General features: G+C 38.4%; 1 protein-coding gene across 3 annotated transcripts; it reads left to right on the top strand.

The window, feature by feature from the left end:
• The first annotated feature begins 3,691 nt into the window (after window positions 1-3,691).
• LOC121979259 (kinesin-like protein KIN-7F) lies at window positions 3,692-13,593 on the top strand. Of its 3 annotated transcripts, XM_042531217.1 has the most exons (15): window positions 3,692-3,864; window positions 4,310-4,566; window positions 4,757-4,846; window positions 4,924-5,024; window positions 5,127-5,240; window positions 5,313-5,394; window positions 5,472-5,539; window positions 5,644-5,709; window positions 5,816-5,937; window positions 8,177-8,504; window positions 9,076-9,180; window positions 9,263-10,159; window positions 12,730-12,835; window positions 12,932-13,058; window positions 13,157-13,593. In XM_042531217.1, exons 2-15 carry the CDS (start codon window positions 4,332-4,334, stop codon window positions 13,470-13,472), a joined length of 2,757 nt encoding a protein of 918 aa, XP_042387151.1. In that variant the 5' UTR covers window positions 3,692-3,864; window positions 4,310-4,331; the 3' UTR covers window positions 13,473-13,593. The 3 variants fall into 3 exon arrangements, with proteins under 3 accessions (XP_042387151.1, XP_042387150.1, XP_042387152.1); XM_042531216.1 differs by having other exon boundaries at window positions 12,730-13,058; XM_042531218.1 differs by lacking the exon at window positions 3,692-3,864 and having other exon boundaries at window positions 4,457-4,566; window positions 4,761-4,846; window positions 12,730-13,058.
• The last annotated feature ends 25 nt before the right edge of the window (window positions 13,594-13,618 follow it).

Below are 13,618 nucleotides of genomic sequence, written 5' to 3'. Positions count from 1 at the left end.
TTAGAAAAATTCTCAAAGAATATATACCTCCTAAATTTTTGATTAACCCAATAGGAAGGAACCTATATTAGGTTCCAAAATCTTGTTTAGATTAAAACATGTTTTTATTTTGGCTTTAAGAAAGAGTTAAATATTTAAATTCCTTAAAAGGCTTTGTCTAGAAGTGGTTGATGATCCAATAACCAAGAAGGTCTAGTGTCTCGCCACAACCTGGAAGCCGATTATCGAATTAAATGTTTAATTGACAAATTGATAAGCAATTAAGATAATGCTTTTAAATTCTTGTCAACTATTTAAACATTTCAATTTTTTTTGAAATTTCTAACTTGGGAATTGCTTAAAATTTTGTTTAACTTGAAAATTTGAAAAGTCGTAACTTGAAAAAAAATTTCGATTTTTTTTAAATTTGTATCTTGTTTTTTTTATGTGATCAAAGGAAGAGAAATAGGTACAAGTTTAGGGGGGAGTAAAATATTTTTATTTTAACTTAGAATTTTTTAAAAAAATAATAAAAAAAATTATATTGCAATTTATTTTATTGCAATTTTTATGCTTAAATTGTTAATATGGCAATTTCTTTAAATTACTACTTGTTTGTTTTACCCTAACTTAAACTTGGGTTGATACACATCAAAAAGGGAGAGATTGTTGGACCCCGTGGTTATTTTGATGTGATCAACCAAGTTAGGTTAGGTCCTGTTTGGTTTTGATCCCTGTGTCTATGTGTGCATAAGCTTAGGAGCACAGGAAGTCGAGCGGAAGACGCAGCTGGCAAGAAGGACGACACGAGAAGGGAGCCAACGGGTTCTATGCATTCGAGGGACGAAAGAGCTGTGGAAGAGTACACCGGTGGACAAGAAGAACGTAAGTGACATTCGAGGGACAAGAAGTCAGAGCAGAAGTCTGCTCGAGGAGAAGGCCGAAAATTGGATTCGATTGAGCCATATTTCGGTTGGCCACAATCACCCAAGCGATCGGAGCTTCCGAAGGCCTAAAGGAGCTGGAAAAGTAAGTTGAAGGCACCCTCAATGCATTGTTGAGGGCGCCTCCGCCTTCTTTAGGTGGGAGGGCGCCTTCCATGTCTTGGAGGCGCCCTCCATGCCTTGGAGGCACCCTCAATGTCATTGAGGGCGCCCTCAAACCAATCAAAGTGTCTATTTCGCATTTGGATAAAACTTTATTCAAATGTCATGCTGGAGGCGCCCTCCATGCTTATGGGAGGCACCCTCAAGCCGAAGATAGAGTTTCTAGGTCTTATAAAAAGAGTCCTGGAGCTAAGGAATTGATCATCAACTCTTGTACTAACTTCCTAGCAACTCTTAGAACTTTTAGTGTGTAAAAGGCTTCTCCGCCTTCAAAGAAGGAGATTCTTAGTGAGCTGTTCAATCGCCTTGGATTAACAACCATCCAGGTTGTAGCCAAGTCAACTGCTGAATTTTCTTTAGTTCTGTTATTTTATTGTTGTTACATTTTTAGAGTTGAAAGAACGAAGAGGGTATTTTTTTTATTTCAAGCAATTCACCCCTCCCCTCTTGTCGGCTCACTGCACCAACAAATGTGACATTAGTTAGCTTAAACTTGGTCGACCTATATCTAATCGAGTGGACGTGTAGAGTTTCTTAAGGATAAGTGCCATTAAGCTCGCCCGGTCATTACCCGGCTAGGCATGCACGGAGAACCTTATGTTTGATCGGCCTTTACCCAACCGATCTTATACTAAAAGATCTATAAGGCCAAGTGTCGTTAAGCCCGCCCGATTTTTACCCAGCTGGATATACATGGAAAGCCTTATGTTCGATCGGCCTTTGTCAGACCAATCTTATACTAAGAGATTTATAAGGTCACGTGTCCTTAAACCTGCCCGATTTTTACCTGGCCGAGCATACATGGAGAGTCTTATGTTCGATCGTCTTTGTCCGATCGATCTTATACTAAGAGATTTATAAGGCCATGTGTCCTTAAGCTCGCCCGGTCTTTACCCAGCTGGGCGTACACGAAGAGCCTTATATTCAATCGGCCTTTATCCAACCAGTCTTATACTAAGATATTTACTCGGTCTTTACCTGGTCAGACGTACACGGAGAGTCTTATATTCGATCAACTTTTGTCTGACCAATCTTATACTAAGAGTTTTATAAGGTCAAGTATCTCTAAGCACGCTCAATCTTTACCCTGCCGGGCATACACAGAGAATCTTATGTTTGATCGACCTCTGTTCGGCCGATCTTATACTAAGGGATTTTTAGAAGGCCTAAATGCTTAAAGCTTGGTCAGGTTTTCACCTAATTAGGCTCCCTTGCATTCAGTCGGCTACTCGACTAATCATGTATATTATTTCCTAACTTCATATAGTAAAATATTAGAGTCCTTATATCTGATCGGCTTTACGGTCGGTTAACTTTATTCAAGTGTCCTACTTTATAACCACTCGAATAGGATCCTAGAGTTTTAACACGAGACGATCAACAGAATCATATAGAAAGTGCTCCCTCATTCTAACTCTAACCTCTATTTTATCTTAACTTTAATCACTAGATCATTATTCGCTATAATCCGTATCATATACCAATGCTTCCTTATCACTTTTAAATTTGAATTATAAATTAGGTCCATCAACCTATTAAATTTTACATTTTAATTTTAAGTTTTAATTCTTTTCGAAATCCACGAACCAACTAGAATTTGTCCTGAGAGTCGTCTTAGACCCGCAATCCGCATGACATTCACTTAGATTCGTTTTTAAATAAATTAATAAAATTTTAATTCAAACTATCCAAATTGATCATTCTATTTTAATATAAAACAACACTCGATTTCAAAGATCTTATACGTGATATCATGTCCCCGGGGTCATGGTACTACGATAGGACATTCAAATTATCTTCCAGATATTCACGGTTCGAACCCTAGCTACGATGTATTTACAGAAATTTTTCTCCAAATAAGAAGCGTAATCAAAGAATGTCAGACTTCTGGATTGGTCGTCACGTGCGTTTTCTGATTTACCCTGATGATCGATGACGTGAGACCGGATCGATCACCGGGTAGTTAAAATATAAAGTATTATTATATGAGATTTTGAATCGAACCTCTGATATTTTTAAATATATTTTTATTTATATTTTAATTATTTGTACTAATAATTATTTATAATTTATTTTTTCTTTATTGATATAAGGTTACTAATAATTAGTAGTTATTGATAATTTAACTCTTTTTTATTGGTAAAAAAAATATATAAGGAGCGAACGAATATTTTTTATTACATTATAGGGATATTGTAAAAAGAAGAAACATATATTTCTTCAAAATCTAACGAAGTCTGCCTCCCACAAGCGACCTGCCATTCTACTGGATAAAGCGCAGGGGTCCCACTTCGCTCCCTTTTTGTTTTTTATTTTCCGTCTTGGCCCGCATAGGTATTTACGTGCGGTACTCGCTCCCACTATCCGGTACTATCTTCGTCACCCCAAACATACCCGTCCGACTGAACAGGATGCGGTCCCCACATTCAGTTAACCACTAAACATCCACGGAAACCGACAAAAACAAAGACAAAAATCTGATTAAAAAAGAATTATTAAATTTTTTTAGATCTCCATAAAAAAAATTATTCTTTAATTTAAATATTATTTTTTTTAGTTAGAACCAATATCCAAATTACACGAATAATTCTGGGTGGCCGGCCGAGCCTCGAACAATTTTTCACAGGCCACATCAGAGAGATGCATGAATTTAAACCTCCATTGCATCAGAACCCAAGGTAGCGGAGGCGGTTGCTGCTACTTCACCGGAGCGCAGAAGAGACGAGGCGGTTTCGGCCACGAGTTCTTCTTCTCCGAAGCCCGAGAAATCTCGTCGTTTGTAAGATCGAATAAGCTCTTCTTTCAATCGAAAGCTACATCCAAGGGACATGTTTTTTATTCTTCCTAGTAGGCTGTCTGGGATGCCTGCCCCTGTCCATGACCTATCTGCTGCTCCCTGTATCCTCGTTTTATGCCCAATGCATCTTCTTGTTCCGCGCGCTGGTTCTGCCGGATTTCGTTCACAAAACCCCCCTTCTAATTCGTCCTCACTGTGAAAATGAGTCAGACTGATTTAGTTTCTTTAAGCCGGCGATTAATCGAGCAGGATGTTTAGAATGTTTACTGTTTGGAAATGAAAAATAGGACCTTTCAGTATGTCAGTCTTGATCTGACTCCCTATTTACAGCGACTCCTCAATTATCCTTCACCTTGAGACTTGTTTGTTCTCAACCATTTGTTGGCTATTTTTTATATATCTATGGCTTTTTGCTAATGGTGTGCAGGTGTAGGACTTAGAGGCTAGGAATGGGAGCGGTCGGCGTAGAGGAGCTGATTGGGCGGGAGAAGGTGGAGTCGGCTTCTGGTGACGGAGGTGATGGCAAGGCGGAGAAGATTTTTGTTTCGGTGCGATTGAGGCCACTGAGTGAGAAGGAGATGGCATCGAACGATCCTTGTGATTGGGAGTGCATCAATGACACCACTGTTATCTTCAGAAGCAGCCTACCGGAGCGGTCTATGAGTCCCACGGCTTACACATTTGGTGAGCTTGATTTGTAAACATTACTTTTCACCGTCGTTGTTGCTCCGGCTAGTGAGGTTCTGCACATTCTATTGGATATTATCGCGGCCTGTCTATTTTCATTTCTGACGATATACATTTTTTGCCTGGCATGGTCAATGATGAAGTTCTTGATAATAATTTATTTTCACCTTATGATTCTTGCTAATAGACAGAGTGTTTCAAAGTGATCACACCACTAAGCAAGTGTACCAGGCAGGGGCTAAAGATGTTGCTCTTTCTGTAGTTAGTGGTGTTAACTGTAAGTGGACTGGATTCAATCTGTTTTCTCAAAATTGATTAGATAAATTTTAAGATTTTGGTATGCATGCTTTCCAGCTGCTATTTTTGCTTATGGTCAAACAAGCAGTGGGAAAACATACACAATGACTGGGATAACTGAGTATGCTGCACAAGATATATATGAATATATTCATAAGGTAGTGCAGATTATAGTATTAGCACTCTATCATCTAGCTGTAGGCCTGCTGCTCTATGGTTCTGGAAGAAAATTCTGACTTAATAGTTTGGCCTTTTTTCAGCATGATGAGAGAGCATATGTGCTGAAGTTTTCAGCAGTAGAGATCTACAATGAGGCTGTAAAAGATCTATTAAGTACAGATTCTTCTCCCCTGAGGCTTTTGGATGATCCAGAGGTGAAGTTTCTAATCTTGTTTGTGGTTCAGTTCCCCTAACTGAAGGGTTGAAAGAAAATGTTTCTTTTGCAGAAAGGAACAGTAATTGAGAAACTTTCAGAGGAAATTTTAACGGACTGGAACCACCTTAAGGCACTCATTTCTGTGTGTGAAGGTAACTTAGGCAAAGTTCAGGAATATCACTTTTGCTAGCTCAGATTTAATAACTTGTACGGTCTTTATTTTCCTTAGCTCATAGAAAGATAGGGGAGACATCTCTAAATGAAACAAGCTCCAGATCTCATCAAATTCTTCGATTGGTTTGTTATTCTCTATTTTCATAATTTCGTTAAGACATAAGAATGTCCCATCAATACTGCTTTGGGAGTCATTGATATTTCCTTTGATGGACTGAAACTTGCAGACTATTGAAAGTTGTGCTCGAGAATTTCTGGGAAAAGACAATTCAAGTACACTCGTAGCTAGTGTGGTAGGCTGATAAACTTTTTATTTTGTTCTGTTTATACATCTGTAGACGGTTCATATGTATTACAGGGTGTTTATTTTGGAAAGCTTATTCTATTTGTTGGATGCAGAATTTTGTTGATCTAGCAGGGAGCGAACGTGCATCTCAGACATTATCTTCTGGTACTAGGCTTGAGGGTTGCCACATAAATCGAAGCTTGCTGACACTTGGATCTGTTATTCGCAAATTGAGGTTGTTGAACCTTGTCTCTTCAGTCTTTTCTTTTCCTCTGAATTTTTGTTGGTTTCACTCCTCTGAAGTTAAGTTGCCTTTCCTTTTGACATGCCTCATTAATAATTTTTGAGTTATTCGAATGTTTTAAGACCTGCCATATTGACTTTCTTTTTTTATATTTCTCCATGCTGATTGATTCAGGTTTTTGAATATCATGTGATCCATCCAGAAACCAGACTTTATTTTACTTTTTAGGATTAATATTTGTTTTACCTAGGAGAAGAGCTCTATATAAGGTAGATCAATCCTTGGTGGCATTGGAGCATTATGGCTAGTGCATGTGGAACCGGAAGATGCATCCTTGGTAGCAAAGTGAATTGAGGATGAGATGATGGAAGTTCTGATCATTATATCCTATCCCTTCACTAGGGATATTGCTGCAATATAGAACAAGGTGGGAATTGCAACAAAGAGAATAAGAGCGTTGCGAAAGCATCAGGAGATAAAGTGGGAGGTGGTGGTTATACCGAAGAGAGGGGAAGCCAATGTTGAAGGGAAGAGGTGGTTCAAGCGACAAATCGGTGAGGGAGAATGAGCTAAGTTGGCTTTGGTACCAAGCTAGGGGAAATTTTGTTAAGACCCTTGGCGGCCGGCTAGAGATGGGTGAATAGCCCTGCAAAATAAAACAAAAAAGACATTCCTCTACTTATAGCTTTATCAAGATAAACACTTGCATAAAATAATTAACAAACTAAAAAAAAGAGGCACGGAGAAATTACTTGGTTACAATCGGGGAGGTTATTAATCCAAGGAAGTTGAAAGCGCACTAAACAAATTCTCCTTCAGGTGAAAAAGCCTCTTACAATGTTGATTGCTCACAATAACAAAGCTAGAATCAAGTAGAATCAATTACAAGTGTTTTCCAATGTTATTCTTGTTCTGGGACCAGGGTTATAATTTATAGCTCTGGTCAGGGCGCCTGGAGGGGTTCTAAGGCGCCTGGAGGGGGATAAAATTTTATCCCCGTCGCAACGGTCACGTTTAACGCGTTTCGGATAAAAATCCTAGTCCAACGCCCGGAACCCTTCCGGGCGCCCAGAGTCCGGCCAGTCCGGGCGCCCGAAGTCCGGCCAGTCCGGGCGCCCGAAGTCCGGCAGTCCGGGCGCCCGGACCAAGAAAGTCAACATCCTGTTGACTTTTTGTCCCGGTATTCCGCTCCGGTTCCGCTCACCTTGGTCCAGGTCTTCCACTCCGACTCTGCACGCTTGGGTGATCTCGACCATCCGGAATAGGGCTCACCCGAACCCAACTTCTAGCCTTCTCGAGCAACCTTCCGCTCCTAGCTTCTCATCCCTCGGAATCACCGCGTGCTTCCTTCTCGTCAGCCGGCGTATTCTTCCGCAGCGCCTCGTCCCTCGGACGCATTGAGTTCGTCGACTCTCTCCCGTGTCGTCCTTCTCGCTAGCTGCGTCTTTTGCTCGTATCCTCGAGCAATCTTTCGCTTCGGCTTCTCGTCCCTCGGAAACACCGCACGCCTCCTTCTCATCCGCTCATGTACTCTTCCACAATACCTCGTCCCTCAGATGCACCGAGCCCGTCGACTCTCTCCCGTGCCGTCCTTCTCACTAGTTGCATCTTTCGCTCAACTTCCTGTGCTCTTAAGTTCCTACACACTTAGACACAGGGTTAAAAATCAACAGGACCTAACCTAACTTAGTTGATCACATCAAAACTACCTTAGGATACTAACAAATTCTCCTGTTGATCGAAGAGAATAAAACTTATTAAATAAAATAATTGTCTAAAATATGAAAATGAAACTCTAATAACGATATGCCTAATAAAATTATAATATTCATTTACATGACAAATTTGTAAATATGCAAATATGTATAACTATATATGGTACCCTTAGCTGAATATGCAGTCCCAATTCCCTTCAATACTTGTGATAGGTATCTACCATTTCACGAAACCTTAGGCAAGCCTGTCTATGCATGCAAAGTTATGCTATATTATGCTAGTATTTAAAGATTGAACATATAATTAATAGTGTCGAAATTGACAAGCTATACTTGTGCACTCTCAATGCTTTTTCGAAGTGAACTGATATTGTGGATTTGATGATCCATAATTTGGTCATTTTCTAGAATGTCAATAGCACTTAAAATTGATATACTTTTCATTTGCAACTTGCAACTCTCCTTTTATTAGTTCATAACTTGATCTACCACTGTACCTGTCTCGGTTTTCACAGCAAGGGAAGAAATGGGTACATTCCTTATCGGGATTCAAAGCTCACACGGATATTGCAGCCATCACTGGGGGGTAATGCAAGAACTGCCATCATTTGCACAATAAGCCCTGCAAGAAGTCATATCGAGCAGTCCAGACACACTCTTCAGTTTGCCAGTTGTGCAAAAGAAGTAGTTACCAGTGCCCAGGTGAATATAGTTATGTCAGATAAGGCATTAGTCAAACATTTGCAAGAAGAACTCTCAAGGCTGGAGAATGAATTGAGATATCCAGGAATATCTCCTACTGTTGAAACAATGCTGAGGGAGAAAGACCTAAAAATTCAAAAGGTAATAAATAGTCTTCTAATTTTTCATTCAACCCTGCAAATACACTGTTTTGTATGTTATATTCTTTCGTATACTTATCCTATGACTACAATTCTAAGTTGGTACAGTAGGAATAATTTCTTTGTATTTCTCTCAACTGTTTGAATCAGTTGCATGGATCATTGTTCTCCATTGATCTACACAGAGTGCATGTTTTTAAAATAATATATAGTGGAAGCCCTCACTTCTTTTATGACAATGGGTTCCAAACAGACCAAGGTAATAACTCCTAAGACTCTCACCAACTAAGCTAGCTAACATAGGGTCCATGCTTGTCAGTATAGGATAGATTGGATCTGTCTTTCCCTTTGAAATATGATGCTCCAGCTTTCTTTTCGTTTGTCAATAATGTAACATTTTCAGACTAGAAAATGATTAGAATCGAACATGCATTCATTTTGGGATATTCTGGTAACTTAAGAACAAGCCATCTATATTTCGATAATATTACATAACAGAAATGATAATAATTTGCTCAGTACATGGCTGCAAGCTTAGAAATTAATTGATTTTGTAATATATATTTTTGTAGATGGAGAACGAGATAAACAAGTTGATCCAGCAATTGGATATAGCTCATTCTCAACTAGAAAATTCGCCGCAAGTTATTGGAAAGGATCCTTCTTCAAGACCATGGGTGTCTATTCTTCCTTCTGTCCAAACTTAACTTTTATCATATTTAAGTTTTTTTTTTAATTTATTTCTCATTTTTCTTCCAGGAGGAGCCAAGCAGTACCTCACCACTCAATGGACATTATGTGGGTCATTATTTACCCCCAATGTCTGAGTCATCAGATAGCACTGATCTCTGTACTGTTTCTGCCACCTCAAGATTTGTAGCTTCATACAACCAGAGCTGCTTGCAAACAGGAAACTACACAAATCCATCACCAAGACACTTGGGGCAAAATCACAAGTTTATCGAGTCAAATGGGAATCAAGGTGGTCAGTGGATTGGTGAAAACTTCAATGATGAATTTGAGCAATTGTATCAGGATGTTCACTGCATTGAAGTGAATGGTGCGCATATGAGCGAAGATTCAGAGTCCATCTTAACTGAAGGAAGCAATAGCCTCCAACAGTTGAGTGTCACAACTCCAGAGCACATATATGGGAATTGTGAACCAGAGAGACAAAGGGATCTGGATTTTATGAATGCCAATCCTGTCACTTTGGAACAACATCTTCAGAATGTAAAGAAGACACTTAGCAGCTTTGTCGAAGCACATCCAAATAGATTCCATCCATGTTCAACATTGCAGGATCCTAGATCTAAAGATGTTCCATTAAGTAGAAGTATAAGTTGTAGGTCAACACTGATGAGCTCTCCAACTTGGCTCAAAGTAGATAATACATCACCTACTATATCTTTAGATGGATTCCATGGAAGGCCTGAAGAATTACAAAAGAAAGGAATTGCCTGGAACTTCAGAGATACTATTAGAAAGTTATCAGCAAGAGGATCTCAGAATTCTGGAGATAGCACATCTTTTAGCGTTCAAAAGCTATTGAACACAGAAGCTACTTCCAGTGGCAAGATGGACAGGTCAGTTGACTACACAGAGCTCAATGAAATGGTTCAAGTTGATGAACAAAAACAATCAACTATTGATCAGGTATGATATCCATGGTGAATGAGTAGTGTTGTTTTTATTGAACACTTCATGTTTCATTACACAATGTCACCGTGGACGTATTATTGTTAGGATATAGCCCACCTCATTTTTGTTTTTGTTGACTACATAACTTGTTTTCTTAGGGGAGATTCCCTAAGTATTTAACATAACAGTAGCATCAAACATGCTATTATGCATTTAGTGTGTTATGATATATAGACTTGCAAAATAGCAAGGAAATTAAAAAAAAATTAAGGTCTTTGATTGTTTTAGTGCATTATGGTATATAGACTTATATTAAGACACTTATTGCTATGCATAATAGCACGTGATGCAATTCCCACGGTCTCTAAAGTTGTGTAATCCCTAATCAATTGAGAGTCTTTGATTATTTTGCTTTGTTCATATTCTTAGGATAGTGATATGACAAATTGAGCCCTAGCTACATTTGCTACATCTTTCTTCTTAAAGGCTACAAGTGTTGCGACTTGGTCCCCTCTTTTAGGTCTATGTGAACGTGAAGACACCATATTTCTTGGTTTCTTCATCATTACCTCTTGAAACCTAATTCATCTTTTTTATGAGTTCATAATATCCTTGTTATTTATGAAGGTTCAGTTGACACCTCAAAGCTCTTTGAGATTCCCATTAAGGCCATAAATTAAGAAGATGCTTGTAGTTATATCAAAGAATGTAGAAAATTCTTCCTCCACACTCAGGTTATGACTTATTTCATGTAGATAGATGGGTGTTCAGAGGCTTGTTCCAGATGTGAAAATAAAATGCTCAAATGTTTGCATGAAGGAATGAGGATTTATTAAAAGATGGTGGTGCCAGAAAAAAAACAGCTTACCCTCTTGATTGTACTCGTATGTTCATTATCTGGTCTGCATAAATCAATTCATCTCTTATCCTTAACATTTCACTATAAAGAACCATGAATTAGACGATAACGACAACAACCAAGCCTTATCCCACTAGGTGGGGTCGGCCATATGGATCCTTTTACGTCATTGAGCTCTATCTCCTACTATATCATCTATAAAAAGGGCAGCCCGGTGCACGAAGCTCCCGCCATGTCCCGGGGAAGGATCCATTGTACACAGCCTTACCCTGCTTTTTGTAAGAGGTTGTTTCCAGGATTCGAACCCGTGACCTTTTGGTCACATGGCAACAACTTTACCGTTGGCTATATCATCTATACTTAAATAAATTTTATCTTGTTTTATTATTGCTAACCAAGTCTTTTTTAGTCTTCCTCTTCCTCGTTTGATATACGTGTTTGTCATAATTTCACATCACCTAATTGGAGCATTTATTGGTCGTCAAAGTACATGCCCGTATCATCTTAAATGCGCCTTTCGGAATTTTTCCTTAATAGATACAATTCTGACTTTCTCTTTAATGCTCTCAATTGGTAGTCTATCCATTCTCGTATGTCCATACATCCACCTTAACATCTTCATCTCTACAACTCTCATCTTTTACTTATGTGTTCAAGTCATAGCCCAACATTCAGCTCCATATAACATAGCAGGTCTAACTGTAGTTTTGTAGAATTTTCTTTTAAGTTTTAGAGGTACTTTATGGTCATATAAAACACTCGACGCTCTCCTCCATTTCAACCATCTTGCTTGTATTCTATGTAAGACATCTATCTCAATCCCTCCATCATTTTACAAAAATGATCCTAAATATATCTAAAGCTCTCGGTTCTGAGCAACTCGTAATCTTCTATCTTAACAATTGTCTCATTAGATCTAATATTGTTAAACTTAAATTTCATATATTCTGTCTTTATTCTACTAAGCCTAAAATCTTTTCTTTCTAATGTTTTCCGCCAAGATTCTAGTTTAGCATTTACTCCTTCTCATGTTTCATCTACCAAAATAATATCATCTGTAAACAACATACACCACGGTACTATGTCTTGAATGTGTGCAGTGAGTTCGTCCATAATTAGTATAAAAAGATAGGGACTTAGAGCTGATTCTTGTTGTAATCGTATCTTTATTGAAAATACTTCAGTTACTCCGCCTGAAGTTTTACTCTAGTCGTTATATCCTCGTACATATCCTTAATTAGTTTAATATATGTTATGCTAACACCTCTCTTTTTTAGAATTCTCCATATAATTACTAAACTCTATCATAAATTTTTTCTAAGTTAATAATATCATGTGTAGATCTTGTAAACCATGAATTGGAGATGCAAATTAATAACACATCTATAAAAAAACAAATAAATCTTTAAATTGCTTGGAACCGAAGATTATGGCATCTTACCATGTTATTGTAAATTCTTTGATCTTTATTTTGTGCACATATTTCTGAATGTTAACACTTTGTTTTGCAGAACTTTTTCCATTGGTAACTGCCATCTAAATTGGTTTTAAATTTCTCCTCAATACCAAATAGTCATTTCCCACAAAATTTCCTTTTGATGCGAAGATGATGAAACTAAATTACGGGTCATGTTATATTTAGTATTTCCAGTAAGCAATGAACATGAACTGAAGTTGCAGTAATCATTTTAATAAGCTTTCCTTAATATTTTTTTGCCCCTGTCAGGATACTGGAAAGAATGTGTTTCAAGAATTGGGAGCCAAGGATACCGCAAAGTATGTGGGTCAGAAATCAACTCTAGATTCACTGCAACCTCCTACATTATGGCCTCGTGAGTTCGAGAAAAAGCAACAAGAGATAATTCAGCTTTGGCATGAATGTCATGTTTCCTTAATCCATAGAACTTGCTTTTACATGCTATTCAAAGGTGATCCAACCGATTCTATTTACATGGAAGTGGAATTGAGGAGATTATCCTTCTTAAAGAGCACAGTATCTCGACAACATGTCGATAAGGCATCAACAGTTCATCAACATTTTACTTCTGCGCCAAGGTTATACTGAATGTGCCACTTTTTTTTCCATCCTCTTGAACATGTAAAATCATAGCTATAATTGATAACTAAAACAAGGTTGGCTTCCCCTCTGACAGTTTAAGATTGCTTCGACGCGAAAGGGACATGCTTTGCAGGCAGATGGAAAAGAATTTGTCTGGCGCTGAAAGAGAGAGCCTGTATGCCAAGTGGGGAATTGAATTGGACTCGAAACAGAGAAGACTGCAGCTTGCTCAGTGCCTATGGTCAGAGCCCAATGACATAGAGCATGTTAGGGAGAGTGCAGCCGTTGTGGCAAGCTTGATTGGACTCCTGGAACAAGGGCATGCCCTCAAAGAAATGTTTGGCCTTGCATTTACACCTCAAAAATCTAGTAAAAGATCCAGTTGGAAATATGGATTGTCATACCGTTAAGTAGCTTTTGTTTTCTTTTTGCTAAATCGTTAATTCTTTCCCTGTCTGAATGTTCTACCGATGGGAAAATAGATACAATTTACCTCCTTTTGCGATAAATGGTCAGTGGTACTTTACTGCTCCTTGTTGTTTTATTAATGGCAGCA

This window comes from Zingiber officinale, chromosome 5A (assembly GCF_018446385.1).
Source record: "Zingiber officinale cultivar Zhangliang chromosome 5A, Zo_v1.1, whole genome shotgun sequence".
In the NCBI taxonomy this organism is placed as follows: Eukaryota; Viridiplantae; Streptophyta; class Magnoliopsida; order Zingiberales; family Zingiberaceae; genus Zingiber; species Zingiber officinale.
The sequence above is the reverse complement of the archived record's forward strand: the minus strand, read 5'-3'. Positions and strand labels throughout refer to the sequence as shown.